We start from the raw sequence: 22958 nt of genomic DNA, 5'->3' as shown, positions 1-22958 counted from the left end.
TCAATTGTCTGTTTACAAACATCTGGGCATCAGATTTACACCATTTTTTTCAAGGAACACAGAAGAAATCAATATCACTTTCAGAATGAAATATTTCACACACTACATGTAATACGGAATTGAAAGGAAGAGTCCAAAGAGTGACACTTTTCTTTCTTTATTTGGTGTTTAACGTCATTTTCAACCACGAAGGTTATATCGCGATGGGGAAAGGGGGGGAGATGGGATAGAGCCACTTGTTAATTGTTTCTTGTTCACAAAAGCACTAATCAAAAAATTGCTCCAGGGGCTTGCAACGTAGTACAATATATTACCTTACTGGGAGAATGCAAGTTTCCAGTACAAAGGACTTAACATTTCTTACATACTGCTTGACTAAAATCTTTACAAACATTGACTATATTCTATACAAGAAACACTTAACAAGGGTAAAAGGAGAAACAGAATCCGTTAGTCGCCTCTTATGACATGCTGGGGAGCATCGGGTAAATTCTTCCCCCTAACCCGCGGGGGGGGTCACTTTTCTTTTATAACACTGAAACTGTTGAATATTGTGGGAACAAGACTAAAATAGTTCATACCTCAGTGTAGCAAAAAAACCTCTGCCACATATTCAAACTAAAATTTATTTGTATGAGAACATGAAACCGGTTGTAAGAAAGTCTAAAAATATAAATGCACACCACCCGTGTCAAAGAGCTACTTATTACCTGCTACAGAAATATTTCAACCTTCAATAATCGGCCAAGGCCAATTTGAAAAGTATTTTTTACCCTAAGAATTTAGTTGTGGAGCATAAATTGCTTCAGAGAAGTTGAGTTAAAGTGCCAAACTTGTATATATATTACATTATACGTCTCACAAGAAATTGGGCAGCATGGCAATAACGGACAAGTTAAAATCACCAGGTAAGAGTTGGTTACAATCGTAAAGACTAAAAATGATTCGTATCAAGTTTTGGGGGCTAAATTCCCAGCCCAAGTCTTCCAAACAGGACACAGAGGATTCCACGTGAAAAAATTCAACATGCAAAAAACACCAGCACAATCATACTCGCACTGTACACTGAGAGCTCACACCTTAAAGAGCACACCTCACCAACACTAACACTACACAGTGATGGTTATGAATGATATACATTATGATGGCATGCTACAATAATACACAATAATACATGCTTCAAAACATTGCACATTGAAGGGATGGAAACCATTCCAAAGGTAAAAACCAGGTGTAAAAACTGTCTTCAATTAAAATCAGGACACACTAAAAAATCCTGTTGAAGAGAACGTTTTTCCCAGTCGAATATTGCACTAGATTGTAAAGCAAGTGTCAGACCTGGGAACCCCTGTTTTGCACTTGGAGTATTCTCTAACAAACTTGGTAACATATGACATATGAGTGAAGTCCACACAGCATTTGAACCTCCAAGATTCAACCATGCTTTGCACGCATCCAATACATTTAAAACAAATGCTTCTCTCTATGGTTCATGCCAAAAACTGTAATCATTGATCAAAAGTTATAAAGTTATCTTTAACCATTAAAATAAACAGTGTCCCAGTAAATATTCAGGAATGACAATCTATGTGTGTAACTTTGGGCGTCTAAAACTTGATGCGCTTTTAAAGAAAAATAGTCTAGAATTTTTTTTTATCATATGTTTTTTCTACCGACCATTCTGATGATCTTTTAAACATTTAAGCAAACACAATACGGCAAAATCGTATGGGTTCCCAGGTCTGAAGGATGCTCCTTGACAGATGACATGCACACTCGTTCTCCCATGCAAAGCTCCCTGTTGTAGGATCCATGATCTCACTCACACAGAAATGCCGACCACAGAGACGGTACACAAAAATGTGAAAGAAATGACTTGACCAGCTCATGCCTTAACTGTTGCTAAGCAACTGTAGTTTTCAAAGGATGCCGCAGAAGTTTGACAGAAAATCACATGTCTGGAACCCTAGCTCGCATGAGCTCAGTTGTGGCGGCAGAAGCGAACTGTTGAGTCGACAGCAATCCAAGGAACTAATCACTCCTTTGCACTGACTGCACATAATCACGAGACGTACACCCTTGTTGTAAGAAAAAACATTGGCATCCAGAGTGCAGAAGTCTTGACTCATCAAGTTCCTCTTCCCCTGTCTGCTCCAAGAAGTAACACTTCACATATATGACACTTTCACAAATCACACGACTCCAGCGCCCTTGGGTGCATGGTGTATATATTCTTTCGCTCTGTGAGACTCGCAAGGTGGAATCACCTCATTGTGTTTGTGCCTTAACAGCACTGTACAGGGTAGTCTCCCTTAACATCACTGACTGCGAATGCAGAGACATGTTTCAGCTGTTCAGACAAGAAGCCTTGTTGACGGGATTTCACACTTTGTCTCTCTGCGTGTTTTCGGACAGAGCTTTGCGAGATCCGCTCTTAACGGAGGAGTCTCTGTTGCGTGGTGGTAATGGCGGCTTCTTCTCCCTCTCGTGGCTCTGAAAAAAACAAGCACAATTTTGTATGATTATCATGTCTTCCACTGGGAACCCACCAAGCCCCCACCCTCCCTTCAGGTTCTTCTCTTTCCCTCAAGCAAAAATACCAAAAAATTCCAGACACTTACAATAGCAATAAACCACTAAGAAGCAGAGGTAACAGCAAGTTAAATGTTTGATGGATGCTTATGCAATACGCTGGAGCCAGGTACACTTCATCAGAATAACTTTTTGGGACAACAATTCTTTTCTCATGCACATGTGAAGGAAACATTTATAAGGTGTACATTAAAGCAAGGGGACTGAAAGACACACCTGCCTGTTATAAATCTTGCAAGGTAATTAGGCCTTCTGTCACGAGATATCTAAGAAAGGTGAGAGCAATATTTGACTCTTAATTGCCAGAGCAGTTTGAAAATCTGCTGCAGCGGCCAGTGCACAGGCATCTGATATATTATACAGGCATGGGAATAGAAAAAAGTAAAAAAGGCTGAAAATTTGTAAGTAATGGCAAAGTCGACGGCGCGAAGCGCCTAGCCCTGCTAGGGGGGTTCGGGGGCATGCCCCCCCCCTGGAATTATTTTTCTCCAAAGAACCCAAATGGTGCAATTTGGTGTCATCTAAGCTCCAAGTTTGCCATTAAATTCAGTTTTTAAGAACCATTTTTGCCTCCCCCATTTATTTTTTCGGCGGACACCTTTGCTTTTTCGGTGGAACAAAAAAAATAAAAATCGGCGGAAATTTGCCTTTCGGCGGACAATTCCCATGCCTGTATATAGTGTAGCCTTGAAAATGTGGGTTTCACCGTACTCCCTATAAACTCCTCTCACCTCAGCGTCGCCATTTTCCTTTGATGGTGAGCCGTAGGAAGCAGGGACGAGCTCTGAGCAATAGGACACGGTGCTGTCTGTGCTGATCTTGCGATTGTTTTCACCGCGCGGTGATGCCATCAGCGACTGCAGGTGTTCACACACTCGCCGGAATCGTCGCGATGGCCCTGCAGTGAAACATACAAATGTAGTCAAACACCATCAAGAAAACTTTGTTATGTACAGTCTCTTTGCATTGAAGGCAGTTATATATTGTCCACAAGAAGTGCACTCAGAAAGTACATGCATGGGATTTGGATGAACCAGGTGAGACTGACTTGTTTTATTTAGGAGAAGGTAACAGTGAGGCAGCAGTAAAACCCTAACAACAATTGTGTTTACCCTTAATAAGAGTACAGGTAAGACAGACTGATCAATGGAGATGATGATAGAGGTGAGACAAGCTTGACCTAAAGACTGTCCCTGATTGAGCCCGAAGTCGACTTCGCAAAGAAAACTCAGTGCTAAAGCTCCGTGCGGCCAGCGCGCTTTGTGAAGTATACTTCGCGTAGTTGACTTTGCCCAATTAAAGACAGGCTTGAGACAATGAAAAATATGCTGAAACCCAGTTTTTTTCTCTGGGATGATGAATCATAAAGGCGACACTCATGTTTACCTTATAGTGAGTATTTCTACGCACATACCCTCCCAGAGGGGAGGCTCATGGCGTTTACAATATGCCGTGTGAGATGGAATGTTTTACACAATATATCACGCATTCACATCGGCCAGTAAATCTCAAGCGTGTTAGGCGAGTATATACTTTTCACGGCCTATTATTCCAAGTCACACGGGTATTTGGTGGACATTTTTATATATGTCTATACAATTTTGCCAGGAAAGACCCTTTTGTCAATCGTGGGATCTTTAACGTGCACACCCCAATGTAGTGTACATGGGACCTCGGTTTTTCGTCTCATCCGAAAGACTAGCACTTGAACCCACCACCTAGGTTAGGAATGGGGGGAGAAAATTGCTAACGCCCTGACCCAGGGTCGAACTCGCAACCTCTCGCTTCCGAGGCAAGTGCGTTTACCACTCGACCACCCAGACCACAAGTGTCCAGGTGAGATAGGTAAAACAAGGTTAAAAGTGAAACCGTTTACACATTTACAATAAGAATGGTGTGGCAGGCTGTCGACCTGAGACAAATCATTGAAATGTGACAGGGTGATGCAGTCACAGGCAGTTGCTCTGCATTGATGGAGTTGTCTCCCTGCCCAAGCGTGAGCTATTTACAGTAGCTTGACGTTTTTGGTACGTTGGAAGACAGCACACCCGTGAGATGTGGAGTAGCTGTTTGAGATTGGGTCTGGCTGCTGTGATTGCCTTGTAGGCTCTTGGGTACTCATGGCAGTTTATAAAGAGCTATTAAATTAGCTTTAAAATCTCAACCGTGTTTGACTTGTTTTGCCTCCTTCTTCTTCTGCGTTCGTGGGCTGAAACTCCCACGTACACTCGTGTTTTTGCACAAGTGGAATTTTACGTGTATGACCGTTTTTACCCCGCCATTAAGGCAGCCATACGCCGCTTTCGGAGGAGTTTTGCCTCCAAAGGTGATTGTTGTGCTTTGAGCACTCATTTACACAAGGCTAGAGGTAAGATGGTTTCCCTGATATAAGTATCAAGGTGATGTTAAATGTTTACCCGAGACGAGGGTACAGGTAAAAAAGTTTTCCTAACAAAAGTACCCAGGTGAGGTCGACTGTTTTACCTGAGACAAGAGTAAAGGTGAGACAGAAAGTGGTAGCGGTGGTGGGGTCCCTTTCACCGGGGGCGGCCGAGATGTCCACCTGGAAGCGGACGTTGCGTGAAAACATAGAGGACCCACCCCCACGCCGGTACTCTGCTCGGAACGTCGATGTTGACACAACACTGTGACTGAGGTCTGGTGTCTGAAACAGGCAGAACAAGGTGGTGAGATCTGGTGTCTAAAACAGGGAGCCGGAGATGTCTGCTATTCCTCTGAAAGCTGATTGGTATATCGATGACAGGAAATGGTGTCGACGTCTCCTGGAATCACCCCCTCAATCAAACTCCTTCTAGAAAAAAGGATAGCCAACACACCCACACACACCTTCACATTTACCCCTCCACCAAACCTACGCACACACACACGCGCACACCCATATGCAGACGCACATGCACACACATGTGGGCACATCCACACAAAGATGTACACTGTAATAATACACACAAGCTGACGAACATGCATTGCATGCACACACACACGCACAGACACACACACACACACTTAGATGTACACACACACCAACAAGCAACTCACAGAGAGGAATGCATGGACCAGGTCTGCCTTGACCTGACTGAAGGTTTTGTCGCGCACCATGACGAAGTGATGTTCCTGCTCCATCCCCATCAATCCGCCAAACCACGACCGCTTCGCCATCCTGAACCACAACAACATAATTATCACCATTAACAATAACAACACTTAATTGTCCATTAAAATGATTACATTAAAATGGAAAATTGTCTTCGACATGTCTAACCTGTCTGTCAATCAAAATAAGAATTACAAATACATTCAAAAGAAACACATAAAACACATGGGTAATATTGTGCTATTAGGCGCACCTATTGCGACTACAACCTTAACTAAGGCTAACGGTAAAATAGTTTAACCTTACAGTAAGGCGAGGCTAGCTATTTTCATACAGTGCAGTGGGCATTTTAATTCACTCATGGAAATCTGTGCAGTACGTTTAGTGCAGTACGTAGAAGAAATCCTAACCAAGTGAGATAGAACACAAATAACCAGATCTTGTGGCTTTTTTGATATTAATTCATCAAAAAACAAACAAACTCCTCTCTGCAGAGAGAGCACCCAGGCTATTGGTTTTTGGGCCAAGTGGAAAAATGTTTTTTTTGTTTTTTTGTTAGTTTTTTTGTTTGCTTAACGCCCAGCCGACCACGAAGGGCCATATCAGGGCGGTGCTGCTTTGACATATAACGTGCGCCACACACAAGACAGAAGTCGCCAGCACAGGCTTCATGTCTCACCCAGTCACATTATTCTGACACCGGACCAACCAGTCCTAGCACTAACCCCATAATGCCAGACGCCAGGCGGAGCAGCCACTAGATTGCCAATTTTAAAGTCTTAGGTATGACCCGGCCGGGGTGGAAAAATGGTCTTATGCCATGTAAAATACTGGCTAGATCTAAGATATGGTGAGCCAACCTGTTTACATCAAAAGGAGTGTGCGTTTCAGTGTTTCAACTGCACAGTGGGATAGTGTGTGTACTTACTCCGGAGATGAGTCTGGGGTCATGTGGATCTCGTCTGCTGTGGAAGGAACTGAAATATGTAGGGTATATGCCTAAACATTAGTAAATTGTGAACAGGTAAATGTATGTACATGCTAACAAAAACTATTTTCATTCACCCTGGGTTTTTTTCCCTTTACAAATATTAGCAGCAATTACAGAAAAAGAAAAAGAAATCGACTTTTCCCCTGTTTACAGTCTGAAGCAACTAAACACACAAACTAAAAATAATCTAGCTAATAAAAAAAGGAAACAAACACTTCGCAAATTATTTTTTTAAAAAGACCAAAAAAGAAACTGAACAAACAAGACAGAAAAAAGGAAAAATACAGAAAGAAAGAAAAAGAAGAGGAAAGAAAACAAGGGAATAAACACAAAAAGAAAGGAAAAAAACTATAAAAAAAAAGAAATCAACACAAACAAACTTAAATAAAATCTTAATTAAACACAAATTTTGAAGGCATTATGAAATGAAATGCTACTGAAAAGCAAAAACAGGTCAGGATACATGAACACAAAAAGTCTATTATCTGTGCTTTGCAATAGAAATTATGGCAGCAAAACTGTATAAAAGGATGAGCATTCAATCAATAACTGTTCCATCTATAACGCATTAATACATGCATGCGACTGCTTTAATAAGTTCAACGCGCTGCACATATAAGCTACTGTTAGTGTTCTTCTGCATTCTTTGAGACCTTGCCCGTGTTATAAACACGAATCCTATAAACAGGTTGTACGAATCCAAGTCTAAACGGATATTACTTAAAAAAAATTTCTTTACATAAAGAAAGGTCACAAAATCACAAAATGTTACTGTCTTAAAACCAATACATGTATTATCATCCACGAAGAGTCCATAATGAAGAAATTGTGCAAATAACATTGAAACTGAGACACATTGTTTCATATGAAATCCAAATCTGCATACAATAATTTTTTTTAAATGAAAACTAAAGTCAAAATCTGTGATTGTCCATGAGAGTACTCGTTTAGGTGAAGAGTTCTGGCCCTGCTTTAGAAGAAAACATGCATAACACTTGAATGCCAATCAAAAATGACGTTCATCAACTCTGCAGCATTATCATTGAAAATTCTGAGCACAACCGTTTCGCTTCAGATAACAGCCCTCATGACTCCAATTTTTCCAGAAAAAGAATTAATGTCTTCAACAGCTGCAAGAGATTTGCAAAAGAAAAACACGACGTAGTTAATCTCTGCACTCTAAAGCAACCCATACACCAGCCAAAATGACAGATTGTTTCTGTTCAAGTGGGAGAAAACTTCGGATCACCCCAAGGCAAGATGCAAACAAAACTAAAGCAAGCAAGATACATGAAAACAATAGTACTTTATAGAGCAAACTGATCATATGCTACATCAATATGCATTAGACGACATGTTTGTCTTGCTATGATTATTTAATACAAACCCCTAGCAGGTATACAGCCTGTCATTGTGGTAAACAAACTGAAGGTTTAATGTCATCACATATCAAAAATTAGTCACGACCAAACCAAACTCCTGCATCTTCAAATATCCGAATTATTTTTTAGATCACAGTTCCACTGGAGAAAATTCAAAGAAAACACTCACAGACATTATTTAAGGAGTTAAAGAGCTCACCAACACTCTTGAAACCAAACTGTATATGCTGTTAGGCCAACAAATTGAGCATACAGACAAACAGGTGGAGCAGATCATGTTCAAGTGCACAAAAGAATGTGTAAGTTATAAAAACAAATTAAAAGAAAGAAGAAAAAAGAAAAGAAACAAAACAGCTGGAAAAATACTCCATTCTGGAAAGTTTCCTACCCAAAAGTTCCTTTTTGAAGTTAACTCGGTTAATTAGACAAACTGCGACTCAAAGAATGAGTCAGCACACCGAGTTTCTAAACCCTCAGCCCAGGAAAAGGTCCAGTACTTGCAATTCAGCCTTACGATAAAGACAGTCCATAAAACTATCTGGAACAGGAATCCAGGACTTCAAAACTGATCCGCATCACCGAGAATTAAACCCAAGGCATGTAAACCCACATAATGGTATGTCATAACATCATGCATCATTCCAGTCTTCCTAGGCGGGTACATCACTACAGGCTAGAATCAACACCTTCAAACCTTGAACCGATATACTTCTTCTTCAGCGTTCCAGAATTGTCTGGTTACGTGTGAGCTCGTTTGCCCATTTGGGTTCCCCACACTATACTCTGAGAGCATAGTCAGCTTCACTCCGCTTTTGTTGAGTAGGCATGCTGGGTATTTTCGTGTTTCCATAACCCACCGTACTCTGAAATGGATTACAGGATCTTTTCCGTGCGCACTTGGTCTTGTGCTTGCGTCTACACACGAAGGGGGTTAAGTCACTAGCAGGTCTGCACATAAGTTGACCTGGGAGATCAGAAAATCTCCACTCTTAACCCACCAGGCGGCAGCGACCGGGATTCGAACTCACGGCCTCCCGATTAGGAGGCCGACACGGCAGTTATAGGCCAGACTAGATTCGCGACTACAGTAACTGTGGATTTCTCGACAAACTCTGATCCGTCCTTATTCCACCTAAAGGTGGAATCCCAAAGGCTAGGCGCTTGTCCCATTTTGGGCGAGATGGCAGTTATAGGCCAGATTAGACTCGCGACTACAGTAACTGTGGATTTCTCGACAAACTCTGATCCGTCCTCATTCCACCAGCAGCATGCAACAAGCTATGTGTGACAGGCAAGTACTAGAGGTGCCCAGCCCTGCGGACGTCCCTCAACCAGGCAAAAAACACAACACGGCAACTGAGGAATTAAGAAGAAGGAGGAGAAGACCGTGCAGAGAACTGACGTGGCGGGGCGGCAACGCAAGAACAGGAACGTCCACCCTTCCCCCCCGACCAAAACTTCACCTGTCGGGGGCACCTCCGGCTCATAGACGAACTCAGGCCCCGCAGCGAAGGCGGCATACGGGTAGCCATAGGGAATACCTTGCATCTTTCGCCGGTGGAAGCGCGGGGAGCCCAGGAAGCTATTCTTGATGGTGTGAAGGCGGGACTTCCACGGCGTTCCACCACCTACGCCCGGGGAGCTAGGAGGCGTGGCTGAGGGACTGTGGGAAGGCGTTGCGCTGCTGCTGCTGGCGCTGCGGTGCGACATCTTGGGGCTGGACAGGGGTGAGGAGCTGGGGCTGCTGCTCAGGCTGGCCTTCCGCCGACTGCAACACAACAACAACACAGGGTCAGCTATACTCTTACTATGGAAGGCCAAAACTGACTTTTTACCCGGTAAAATCTTCTTGCAGAAATATCTGGTAGGTAAGAAAATCTACAGCGTAAAAAATCCATTTTGGCGCACATGGGGGCATTTTCTACCTGGTAGTTTGATTTGCTAATGACGGAGCATTCTGCTCGGTAAAAATCTACCGTGTCTAAGGCTCCCATTGGCCCAAATTCTACCAGAATTGTTAAGAGAGCCAATCCAGTGCAGAGGTACAAACAAGGTAAAAAGTCAGTTTTGGCGTTGCTTGTCTCTCTGAGGACTTTCCTTGAGGGAATGTCTACATACTGGCAAGTTTGACCTTCAAAATTCTAGGGGTCATTCATTGTATCAAAACTTATATGCCATGATGCACCTGTACTGATTCATTTACTAAACAAGAAAAGCTAACTCTTACTGCTTGTCTCCCAAAAGCCTGTCTTTAACTTGGCGAAGTTGACTATGCGAAGTATACTTCGCGTAGCTGGCCGCAAAAAGCTGTAGCACTGAGTTTTCGGTAAAAAGACTATGCGAAATAGACTTCAGGCTCAATTAAGGATCACCTTGAGGACTTCCCTTGACGGAAGGTCTACTGGCAAATTTGACCTTCAAAATCCTAGGGGTCATTCATTGAATCAAAACTTAGATGCACCTGAACTGATTTACAAAAAAATGCTCAATAACTAATCTTGACCAAGAAAGATCATATTTGCACTACTTTTTGTATATCGGCCAGAAAATTCATACAATGGCTCTTACTTAAAGTTTCTTTCTACGCCGTCAAAGGGACTTGTTTGGACAACTTGGCACATATGCTGTTTTGGGATTGAAGATCGCTTTCACAGGGGTTTCTTGACAGCCATTCAAACATTAAATTACAATGTATTCCCTATATTGATCCAACAAAACCTTATCAAGTTGCAAATCAAAAACAAACAAACAAACAACAATTTCATCTTTTAAAATTTGTTTTGTTAGAGGTTAAAAGAAAAACAACACTGTCTTTTAACTTGTAGGGTATTATACTTACTGCTTCAAATAAAGTATCTGAGCACTTTAAGCATTCATTCAGATTGAGATACATTTTTGTTTTTTTTCGCACAACGTTTAAAGATTAATCTATAGTTCAGTAGTGCATGCACAGATATACACAAACTTGATCAAAACATTAATTTCTTTTCCACTCGCACAATAAGAAATGTGAAAAAGAAGGAAAAGCTACAGTAACACCGTACCTCTGATACTGATCCAGAGCTAAAATAACATTAGGAAAGACAAAAACATGCACATAGAAACATATACACCTATACATGTAGTCTAGAATGGTGCGCCAATACAAAAATGAACTATACAGACACACAAAGTAAACTTTGACATATGTATAACTGGAACAAAAGCAGAAAACTTATGAATCAATTTCTTCTTTGTTTGTTTAATTCTCACCTTATGTGTTAGGATTGCTTGCTTGTAATTTTGTTTTAAACAGCTGAGCCCCAAAGCTCTTCCTGGTTCAAATTGTTTGTCCTTCTTAATTAAAATGTTGTTGTGTGTATTCATGCCAGCTTAGCACATTCCCGTTGTGATCAAAAAGACATGAAACATGAAGTTATTATCTCCTGTTAATGTCTGTACACGTATATAATTAAGAACTCACCAAAAGTTCACGACAAACTAAACAATCAACACAACATTAAGTCAACAGGAAAAAAGACCACTTTAAAAAAAATCGGCAAAAACTGACAAATATGTGCTGTGTGATGCAATCAAGCCATCTTGAAACACTCAAGCTACTTTGAAAAAAACAAACCACGCTTCGTGTAACAGAGATGTCATATGAAATCGGCGAAATGCTGCTATATACCTTGTTTGAAATGTGGAAAATGTTACTGTCATTTTTGCAGAATTGCCAAACTTTTTCAATGTGTGGAAAAGGTGACATAAAGGATCAACTGCCTTAAATTTGTAAAAAATTAAAAAAACTTATACAGCCATTTCAGTAAGTCTGCCGGCTCATGCTGATATCCATTTTCTCGACATGTCTTATTACCCGCTATTACGAGTTAGTCATGTGACAGAGAGTTTTCTTGCACACGAGACTGTAGATGTCTCATGACGGCGTAGCCGAAGTGAGACAGCAGCAGTCGAGTGTGCAAGAAAACTCTCTGTCACACGACTAACTCGTAATAGCGATTATGTCTCACAGCATAGGCATAGAAAGACAGAAATGAGTTTTGGGGGACGAAATAACAGGCACAAAACAAGACTGAAAAACACAATTGCCCTTTTACACATACCCTACACACGCATGCGCGCAGAAGATAGATTCAATGCGTTTCGTGTCTTTTCTGGTTGAATGCATTCAACAAAGTATCAACCAATGATTCTGAATCTTTCAATGAAAAAAGATAAACTTATTTTGAACCAAACAGCACATACCAACGAAAGCTAAACACACAAATACACACGCGCACACAGATTGAATGCAAAGCGCGAACGAACACGGAGGATTTATGTAGGTCAGGTCGTGGGAAAGTCCACCCGAAATGTTCCACAGGGGAACTGGTTGTGTTTGTATTGTTTATTTTCTCACAGTGATGTTGATGGTTTTTACAGTGCTGTTTTGAAAGAATATTTTCCGAATTTGGGGCACACTTTTGACTTTTGGTTCGTTTATGTCGTCGAAGCAACATTCGAGTGTTTCTAAATCAAAACCTTCCAACACCGCTGGTGCAGATTAGACCTGCCTGACTGTCTGCGTGCGTGTTAGAGCTGAAGACAAAGCCTCAATCGCCAAAGCGTCACCTATCTGTGGGTCCTGAGCATCGGATGTACGTTGATATGTGGTGAGATCCGCACGGAACTGTCTATGCAACTTGTCCTTGTCACAGGTGTAAGGTTCGATCTTTTCTTTGAAATTTTGTCCTCTGTGTACGTAGCAAAGCGTTTCGCCATTTTCGGTTTTCGTTGCAGACGACGATAGTGAAAGTAGTACCTATTGTTTTGTTTTGAAGCTTGGTAAAGGGAGCTTGTCGTGTATGTGGAAAGTTGACGAAACTTTTGAAAACAGAAATTGAATGACGAAGAAGATGTGGCTTTCAGTTATATACAGGAAAACGGTGTTGGTGTTATTCTTTTTCCGTCAAACACGAAGTACACAGATAAAACGTGGTTGACTGACCAAGGCCTGTTGGCACACTATTCAGAATGCACATGTAACAACACTTTGATACCCATTTTTCTACGTTCGTGATCACTTGAAATGAATACTGAAAACATAAGTGTTTAAGGTAGTGACTGAATGTATGTGAAGGTAAACATTTTCAGAAATAAATGCATGATCAAAATAATTGATTTCGGCATCAAAGCATGTAACATACAATCTTGCACACGTTTGCTTTAGTAGTGGCAAAGAAGGAATGCGTGTGACATCATTTGCTAACAGTCAGCATATTATAAATAATTTATAATAGCCTGGACAGAACACACTAAAGATACATGCACACTTTTCTTGTCAACAGACATCTCACATGCACACTGTATGTCAGAAACAATAAACACACCAGAAATAGATATGAACAGATAGAAGAATTAACATGAAAGGCTTACTGCACATGATATTTACAGTGTCACACCACATACTTGAGTGTCTGAGCGCAAGCATTTATTGGAACGTCAAAAGATAGACAGTTACTGCTACTGTTCAACAGAAATACATAAACTTCAGTCCACAACAGCAGCACTCCACGCTACAACAGCAGGTGGGGATTTGAACCCCAAAGCAGCTAGGCTTTCCCTGGGAAAGGCCTTGCACTTACACTTGCTGCACGGCTAGCGCTCTCCTTGAGGCTACCGGTGACCCTTCGCTGATGTTCCCCAGCGACAGTCGACTATCCGTCGCAGCGTGAGAATTTGAAAGGCAGGCCAGAGGTCAAGTCATTCACATTCAGTGATCACGTTTCGTTGAAGACATTTTGCAAACCATTACGGTGTTATCCGCTTTTCAAACACCAATCGATAAAAGACTCCCTCCCTTCAAGACCCTGTTTTTAAATTATTTAAAAAAAATAAAATCTGCAAAATCACACTACATTTACGACTCCCTCTCTTTTAAAACCTCATTTTGGAGGTCTTATAAGACTGATCTGATGAATGTGTGAAGAGAGCACATACATTCAGCAAGCATGCCTGTGTTCCGAGTCCAGCAATATAATCAATCAATCAATATGAGGCTTATATCGCGCGTATTCCGTGGGTACAGTTCTAAGCGCAGGGATTTATTTATTTTTTTTATTTTTTATTTTTTTAATGCAATTTATATCGCGCACATATTCAAGGCGCAGGGATTTATTTATGCCGTGTGAGATGGAATTTATTTACACAATACATCACGCATTCACATCGGCCAGCAGATCGCAGCCATCCTTGTTATTCAACAGTGTCACTTCTTATGGTTAAGTTATAGTTTGGTCCGTTAGTGAGCATTCCATTTCCTTGAGTACTTGTCATAGTGCTTTGACTCACGCATTCCACTCAACGAGCCACTCACCTGGCCGAACCGTTAAACTGCACCGAGTCCACTCTTTTTCTGGGAGGGTCTGCTGGAAAAGACAAAAAGTGGTATGCCATACACTTGTGACAAAGTGCCAGGCAGTTGGACGCACTAACAGACAAGCTAGCACAGATCGAGAGTCTATTCAACACAAGAAAGCAGAAATTCCTGGAGTTCATATCGTTGTCGTCCTGGAATTTTGGCGTTACTCGATTTTTTGCGATTTTTTTGTTTTTGTGATTTAGACTTAGTAAATCAATCTCCAGAGAAATACTATCTAAAATATGATTGACACTACATGATTTAAGATTCTGTTATCTTTCTATCAGTACCATACAAATAATTTATAAACACTTTTCATAATAAAAAGACAGTTTTGGCCTTCTGCTGAAAAGCTGTCTAAAATGAGTGACGCCGAAATTCCATGATAACGTTCATATATAAAACTATTTTTGCATTCATTTTGTGAATTTCTTTTGATAATATGCATAGCACCTACAGGAAGCTTCGCCTATTTTTCATCAGGACCATTCCTGCTTACATAATTCTCATTCTAAACTTGCTGGAATACTTTACCACCAGAAAATGCAAGACTAAATGCAAGAATGCATATACATGTATATGCATATATAAATATGTACATCTTCGTATACACACACATTTCATGACTACTTCTTCAGTACTGGTCAGTAAAACCGTGAATTTGGCCAAATAATAAATTTGGAAAGTTCTGTATGTGTACCAGCATTGTTAGATGTCCTTTGCACGCCCACTGAAGATTCTGCATAGAAAACATAAATACATTCAACGTTTATTTCTTCTTCAGAAAAGCAGCATGAATTATTAAATAAAATAACACGAAACGTAAAAGGATGTTTTAATTGCTGTTCTCTGCTAGTGTATTAATAACCAAAAATTTTAATTTTACTTCCCTTGGTAGAAAGTAACTAGGAGAAAATTTAATGTTGATTTTCAAGCAAATGCACCAGTCAATGCTAACACCATGTTGAATAAATACATTCCACGTTTTCTTCAGAACAGCAGCATGAATTAAACATAAAATAAAGAATAAAATTTAAAAAAAACACCATAAAAGCGTGTTTTGCTGTCCTCTACTAGTGCATTACATAACCAAAAATGTGATTTTATTTCCCTTGATAGAAAAGTGACACAAAGAAATGTTGATTTTTAAACAATTTGATGCACCAGTCAATGCTTAACAACATTGAAAGCGCCAACGGCGCACCCCGTAAAAAGCGGGTCATGTATACGGGACGTATCACCAATTTTAAGGCTCTACGTATACTGCAGTTGGAATTTCTGTTTGTTTGTTTGTTTGCTTTAAACGCTCAGCCGACCACGAAGGGCCATATCAGGGCGGTGCTGCTTTGACATATAACGTGCGTCACACACAAGACAAAAGTCGCAGCACAGGCTTCATGTCTCACCCAGTCACATTATTCTGACACCGGACCAACCAGTCCTAGCACTAACCCCATAATGCCAGACGCCAGGCGGAGCAGCCACTAGATTGCCAATTTTAAAGTCTTAGGTATGACCCGGCCGGGGTTCGAACCCACGACCTCCCGATCACGGGGCGGACGCCTTACCACTAGGCCAACCGTGCCGGTTGGAATTTCTGTGTGAAAAGTCATTGGAATAGGTTTTCATGCATAGGGAATTACCTAAAAGCATCGGAAAAGGATCAAACTGAGGCTTTCAGATTATTGCTGATGCTGAAATGAGAAACCTCACGGTTGCATCATTCGGGTCACCATGTGTTCGGAGCGTTTGTATAGCTTTCTATGCGAACCATATTTTAAAATATCGGCATTGATACATGTCATTTTCAATTAAGCTTTGGGTAAAGTGCTGAAACTGTACATATTAACTTAACTTTTTCTGAGAAGGACGAAACAACAGTTTGCCGATCGTGGGACACCACTTAATGCACCCGCGTGATGGAAAACAAACGGATTACGTTCATGGAAATGCTCTACCGGACAGTAATTCCAAATATAAGTTATGTTTTATTGATCCACTATGTACAGCATACTCCAAGACAACAACACAGAAACAAGAAATCTAGGCACAACATTTACACAAAGTGCGTATATCAATGATCGAGTTCCTATTTTCTGCCGCCAAGTGGGACTAATTTTTACCACTTTATTGAATTTGTTTTGCCCCATATCAGGTACAAACTATTCAAATTTATAGCCTGATCATTTGGGAATTAAACTGTAAACAACAATGTCTGAAAAAAAAGGAATCCTTGTACCGTATTTGACGGATTACAAGACGCACCGTTTTATAAGCCGCACCCCCAACTTTTAACCAAAAAATTGGGACGAGCCACGTATAGGCCGCGTCACTATATTAGCCGCCGTCGAAAAAAAAAAAAATCAGATCGTGTCAATCAATCAAAACAACCAGGCAAACGAAAGTACGGTCTTTGACGAAATCGGCTCCGAGAATAAACAAGTGAAACAAAGAAGAAAAGTGAAAAGGTTTGAAGAAAAATATCACACACACAATTTGTAACCAACACACACATGTAGTCCCGCCCAGAATGAGCTTTTTTGGGATGATTTACGACTTTTACGCACATTTCGAGCAGATGAAAACACAACATGGCGGCTCTCGCTCCTCCAACTATCGCGAGAGACAAAAAAACGAAATCTCGCGCGCGCGAGATCCTGATACATCCGGTGTTTCTCTGTACGCTATCTTGTCACGACGACTTGTTGACAAACGAAGATTCGCGAAAGAAAGAGAAAAGCGCCGAGTCTTGAGTAGAGAGCTAACAAAGTACCGGTAATCGCTAATCGAGCGAAATGAAAATCCGCGGCAACTTCCATTAGGTGAATGCTATTCAAGTTTAGGTAACGTTTTAGCCGCATCTTTTTATAAGCCGCAATGCGATCTTTTTTGAAAAAAGTCGCGGCTTGTAGTCCGTCAAATACGGTAGTTGTATCATTTCTTACACCATGACCGTCAAACTTGACCAGTACCAAAGAAGTAGTCAAATGTATAGATCTATATGACTGTGTGTCTGTTTAGTTGCCAGTATTTGTGTGTGCCAAAGTGCATATAATGTGCATGCTTACCTGATTCAGATCTATGTCGTATTTCTGTCTCATCTTCAACACTGGGGTTCCTGAGTTTTCTATCCAGCAGCAGAAAATACACCACCTTCTCTGTGTTATGTCTGAAAGGAAACAGCAGAAAATACACCACCTTCTCTGTGTTATGTCTGAAAGGAAACAGCAGAAAATACACCACCTTCTCTGTGTTATGTCTGAAAGAAACAGCAAAATACACCACCTTCCCTGTGTTGTGTCTGAAAGGAAACAGCAGAAAATACACCACCTTCTCTGTGTTATATGTCTGAAAAGAAACAGCAGAAAATACACCACCTTCTCTGTGTTATGTCTGAAAGGAAACAGCAGAAAATACACCACCTTCTCTGTGTTATGTCTGAAAGGAAACAGCAGAAAATACACCACCTTCTCTGTGTTATGTCTGAAAGGAAACAGCAGAAAATACACCACCTTCTCTGTGTTATGTCTGAAAGGAAACAGCAGAAAATACACCACCTTCTCTGTGTTATGTCTGAAAGGAAACAGCAGAAAATACACCAACTTCTCTGTTGTGTCTGAAAGGAAACAGCAGAAAATACACCACCTTCTCTGTGTTATGTCTGAAAGGAAACAGCAGAAAATACACCACCTTCTCTGTGTTATGTCTGAAAGGAAACAGCAGAAAATACACCACCTTCTCTGTGTTATGTCTGAATTTAAAGGAAACAGCAAAAAATACACCAACTTCTCTGTTGTGTCTGAAAGGAAACAGCAGAAAATACACCACCTTCTCTGTGTTATGTCTGAATTTAAAGGAAACAGCAAAAAATACACCAACTTCTCTGTTGTGTCTGAAAGGAAACAGCAGAAAATGCAAGGTAGAAAACAGGCATGATATACATCTAAAATTACTCTTACAACAGAATTTCGGCTGTATATAGCTCACAAATACAGCATAAGATTAGGAGAAGACAAAAAACCAGTTCAAGGAAGAAAGGGACAGTCAGAGAAGGTAAAACAAATAAATAAATAAAAAAAACTAATAAACATTGAGCATGAGGAGATGCTTTTCTTTACCATCAATCACATCAATAACAACTGCACAAAAAAAGCATAGTCCCGACGAGGATCAGCAGGTGTAGGATTGTAAGTAAAAATTAATTTAAAAAAATCGAGGCAACTTTTATCAAGCGCTCAAGAAGAAAAGTTGTTTAAAACCATTAGTACTATCTTCAGTTTAAAAGGACTTGTTTCCAGCTTTCCCAGTTTTAGCCCTGTACATGTACTTTTTCTCAAATCATTGATACACGAAACGAGCCCCACGTTCAATGTCACATTTTGATATATTCATTTGAACTCTCATGCTTTTTAAACCTGTCACGCTCATCGGACAGAACCTAACCGAAGAATGCGCAGTGAAACGGAATTTGACAGGTGTGAAAAAAAGCGTGCACCCGGCACAGATAGAGAGATCAGTGGGATGCGTTACTGAGGCATATTCAGAGTTGAAGTTTACCCAAGTTTGGTTGTATCACTCAAAGATTTACTACGGATAGCACTAGGGATAGCATTTAACCCTTTTAACACAAGAAAGTACTAATCCAAAAACAGGTAAACCGCTAACGTTCAAAAATTCAGATTCAACAAACAAGAATTGTAGGTGAATTATTGGAACGTTTAATCATATTGACAAAACAAAATGTAACAAGATAGTACTAATCGTCTTGTGCAACTTTTTTTCTTATTCACCATATAAAAATTGCTTTGATTCTTTTAAAATAATCGAAAATGCCCTCTGCTTGTCCCTCGACCGGACTTTAACAAGAAACCCATTTGAAGGAGTCGACTCACTTGACACTGAGGAGGTCTGAGACTAACTTCTCCTTGTCACCATATAAAAATTGCTTTGATTCTTTTAAAATAATCGAAAATGCCCTCTGCTTGTCCCTCGACCGGACTTTAACAAGAAACCCATTTGAAGGAGTCGACTCACTTGACACTGAGGAGGTCTGAGACTAACTTCTCCTTATCCTTGAAGCACTGTAGAGAGTTGAGGGTGGACAGGACGTCAGGGTCAAGGTCCTCCACTGTCGGTATCACAGATGTCTGACACAACACACGGCACCGGGTCAGTCACGTATCAAACTTACCACATAAAATGTTACCATTTTGTCAATTTTTTTATAACAATTATGCCAAGTATTTTACACCTCTAAAACATGTGGAGGTAATTTTTACCTCTTAGCAAGGGAAACAATTAAAGGGCAAGGGTATTCATACTTTGATTCTGAGGGTTATTATAAGGTGTACACACAAACATTTACATTTTTTCTCATTGTATTATATGTCTTAAAGTTACTTTAAATTGGCACATTATATTCATATAAGCTCAGTTTGAAAATTACACAATCCAAATAAAAAAAAATAAAAAAAAAAAAAAAAAGGGATCCAAGTTCTAAGTTAATAAAGTATCATTAAGTTACAAACCTTTTATAAGTTCTGCTAAAGATTACTTATATCTATGAATTTATTTCCTAAAAACAAAACAAAAAACCAATCCCCCCAAAAAAAGTAATCATTACAATTCTCAAGCAGTTAATTAGGCATTTTAACTAAACCAGCATTCAATCCATGGACAATGAAAAGAGGGAAAAAATCATACATATTGTGTGCAACATCAACACCAGCACATGCAAGGGGTAGCCAGGTCGGTCACCACAGTAATGTTACCAGTTAAATACTTGATTGGATAGTATAGTGCATTTTCAAAGCTATAGACAGTGAATTGTTGGATGTACACGAATAAAAACTACAGTTCATTATACCACTGGATGCAAATTTTATGTTGAAGATGTATTTTATTTTGAAACATGAGCTGCACTTTTTGATTTAGCTCAGCACATATCGGGCATTGCATTTTCCAACCCAAGAAACACTTCAAAAATTTTTTTCCCCACCCAAAAGAGCCTAATTTTTGCATTTTATGAAGTAATAATAACAAAATGTATTCTTTATTGAGCTTTCAATATGAATGACAATAGCACAATGTCCTTTAGGCTCTGAAAGCAAGGAAAATCATTCCTCAAGAAAAGTACACTTTACACTTATTACACAGGTTAAACTCTAATTTTCACAATAATCCTTTTTTTTTTTTTTTAAATAGCTTCTACTATTCGTGTTCATCAGCTTTTCTCCTCTCAGCTATCATAAACACACACAAAAACACAGAACATAAAAAACATTGAAGTTTGAATGCAGCTGCTCCAGAATTTCACTGTCTGCGTTTGAGAAATGCACTATACCCAAACTGCAACAAAGGTATTTGCTGGAATACAGGCATTGGTGGAATAGGCAGAGGCTCACATCCATGAGAGGTGGCATATAGGACAAATGTCCTGGACAATGCAAAAGTGAAAGGACATTTGTCCTGAACAAAAAGAAATCAATAGGACTTTTTTTTTCTGGTACCAATTTTCGTTTTGGCGGCATGTTGGTTTTTCGGAGAGAAAAAACCGCGAAGGGAGGCAACTGCCAACCGGCTTGAAGTATTCAGAGTTGCGACACTTTGAAGTTCTTCTCTATAAAAAGCACATAAAGTCTCCCCAAGTTTCATCTGCTTGGAGAGACAGATCGCTTCGCAAAACATCTTTCTTTCTTTCTTTATTTGGTGTTTAACGTCGTTTTCAACCACGAAGGTTATATCGCGACGATCGCAAAACATCGATAAAATAGCAAATCAAACTTCTGTAAATTGGAAAGTATTGACAATGTCCGGATCAAATGAAAGCATAATCGGACAATGACCACTTTGTGACAAAAACAATAGGACATATGTCCGCTTGCATGAAAAAATGTATAGGACATTGGGAAAAAATCTCCGTGTATGTCCGATGTCCGACGTGGATGTGAGCCCCTGAATACGTGGCACATGCACAGAACTATATAGGAATAACACATGTACGTGCAATAAGATGGAAACACTCAAAATATCAACCAAACAGCAAAGGGACCATTTATTTGAAGATAAGGTATTCTGGGGATTCAGGAACAAAACTAATTAGGGAGGTTGGGGAGATAATGCAAAAAAAGCCGTTCTTATTTCATATTTTCTGATAAAAGCTCAGCAAAAGCAAGGCTGAAGTTAGTTTGAGATTATGAAGGGTTAAAAAAAGAAAAAAAAGCAACGCTATAACTGATAGCAGACTGATTGGTAAGCTATAGACAAAAACGCATGTGCTGAATTGAAGTGTACATATTATGTGGCATTGTCACGATCGGGTGACAGAGACCAAGAAAGTGTCACTCAGTGGAGTGCCTGTTCTGGGTCGATCATGATAGAAAGCGCCTGTGCGTGATATTGGGCTACAGCAGAGGTTGCTGACAGTGCTCAATCAGCACGGATGTTTTGTAGCGCACGAGTTTCACAGTGGGGGTTTCTGCCGTCATAGGGCTGACGGTTTTTCGCTGACAGCGCACACGGGATTTTCAGGGATTGAGTTTCTCGTGTCTTTTTTCTGCTTGGGAGGCAGAATTGTGTATAGCTGGACTGGTTTTGTGACAAGGTCAGTCACGTGTTATTGGCTAGGTTGTCTGAGAGAGGCACAAGGACGGGGCACTTGACACCCAGCGACAGAAGGGGAAGGATCTAATACAGTTTCTAGAGTATGATGGTTTTTCACCGAAGATTATATTTGGCACTCTAGGGGAACTTCCACGAGTTATTTCCTTCACACTGCTACATATTTTGCTGAGGACAAGTCGTCAACATTCCTTCGTCGGCGATGGCTTTCGCATAAGGATTCGACAAGGGGTTCTGGACGTTTTTGGTCACTGTTGACGAACAGAGGCTGTTCCAGGGAGGAAGCGGATTTTGCTTCCATGAGAGTACAATCATAGGCTTTTGAGGTAATAAATCATTATTTAACGCTGTTGATGAGTCTGTGTTGTGGAATGAAATACTCTCTGTTGTTCTTTCCAGGTTAGCGCATAATTTACTCTCTGTGACGCTAAAATACTAATCTGTATATGGTTTTTGCAGATAGGGAGAGAAGGACGGAAAATGGCTGTTTTGTTGTTGTAAAAAGTCCGTTTTGTGCAGGCCCACGTGCTCGATGAGATATTTAAAGATGACATGTTTTAAGGTGGTGGGTGAGGGGTAGCTGACATGTTTAGTGCACCGATGCTTTCTGTTTGCAGCCTTCGTTCGTTCGTTTCGTTTCGTGTTCCTGAAACGGCTGCACGGCTGCCTTTGGCGGGACACTGCTAGCCGCAGACGTTGGAGCTGGGACCTGAGGAAGCTACGCTAACCGGCTAACCAGCAGACCGGCTAACCAGCGAACCGGCTAACCAGCAAACCGGCTAACCAGCAACCCGGCTAACCAGCATACCGGCTAACCAGCATACAGAAAGAAAGCTAAGTGCACCGTGTCTTACGCACCCC

At 40.5% G+C, this 22958-nt stretch overlaps 1 protein-coding gene and 1 long non-coding RNA gene across 2 annotated transcripts in view; both read right to left on the bottom strand.

Annotated features, from left to right (window-relative positions):
* Positions 1 to 146: 146 nt before the first annotated feature.
* LOC138971064 (uncharacterized) overlaps positions 147 to 22958 on the bottom strand; it is a 115748-nt gene continuing 92936 nt past the window's right edge. Inside the window, exon 2 of the long non-coding RNA XR_011457157.1 lies at positions 147 to 404. This is a non-coding gene — a long non-coding RNA (uncharacterized lncRNA). The remainder of the gene's footprint in view (positions 405 to 22958) is intronic.
* The window catches only part of LOC138971971 (serine/threonine-protein kinase BRSK2-like), a 95693-nt gene continuing 72881 nt past the window's right edge, over positions 147 to 22958 (bottom strand). The window contains exons 9-17 of the mRNA XM_070344816.1: positions 19512 to 19624; positions 17546 to 17646; positions 14433 to 14484; positions 9619 to 9845; positions 6633 to 6681; positions 5650 to 5770; positions 5077 to 5257; positions 3324 to 3490; positions 147 to 2493 (exon numbers count right to left, since the gene is read on the bottom strand). Coding sequence (XP_070200917.1) covers positions 2383 to 2493; positions 3324 to 3490; positions 5077 to 5257; positions 5650 to 5770; positions 6633 to 6681; positions 9619 to 9845; positions 14433 to 14484; positions 17546 to 17646; positions 19512 to 19624 — 1122 coding nt within the window. The 3' untranslated portion in view covers positions 147 to 2382. The remainder of the gene's footprint in view (positions 2494 to 3323; positions 3491 to 5076; positions 5258 to 5649; positions 5771 to 6632; positions 6682 to 9618; positions 9846 to 14432; positions 14485 to 17545; positions 17647 to 19511; positions 19625 to 22958) is intronic.

This window comes from Littorina saxatilis, linkage group LG7 (assembly GCF_037325665.1).
Source record: "Littorina saxatilis isolate snail1 linkage group LG7, US_GU_Lsax_2.0, whole genome shotgun sequence".
NCBI lineage: Eukaryota > Metazoa > Mollusca > Gastropoda > Littorinimorpha > Littorinidae > Littorina > Littorina saxatilis.
Note: the sequence above shows the minus strand (reverse complement) of the source record. Positions and strands in the feature narration are given on the sequence as shown.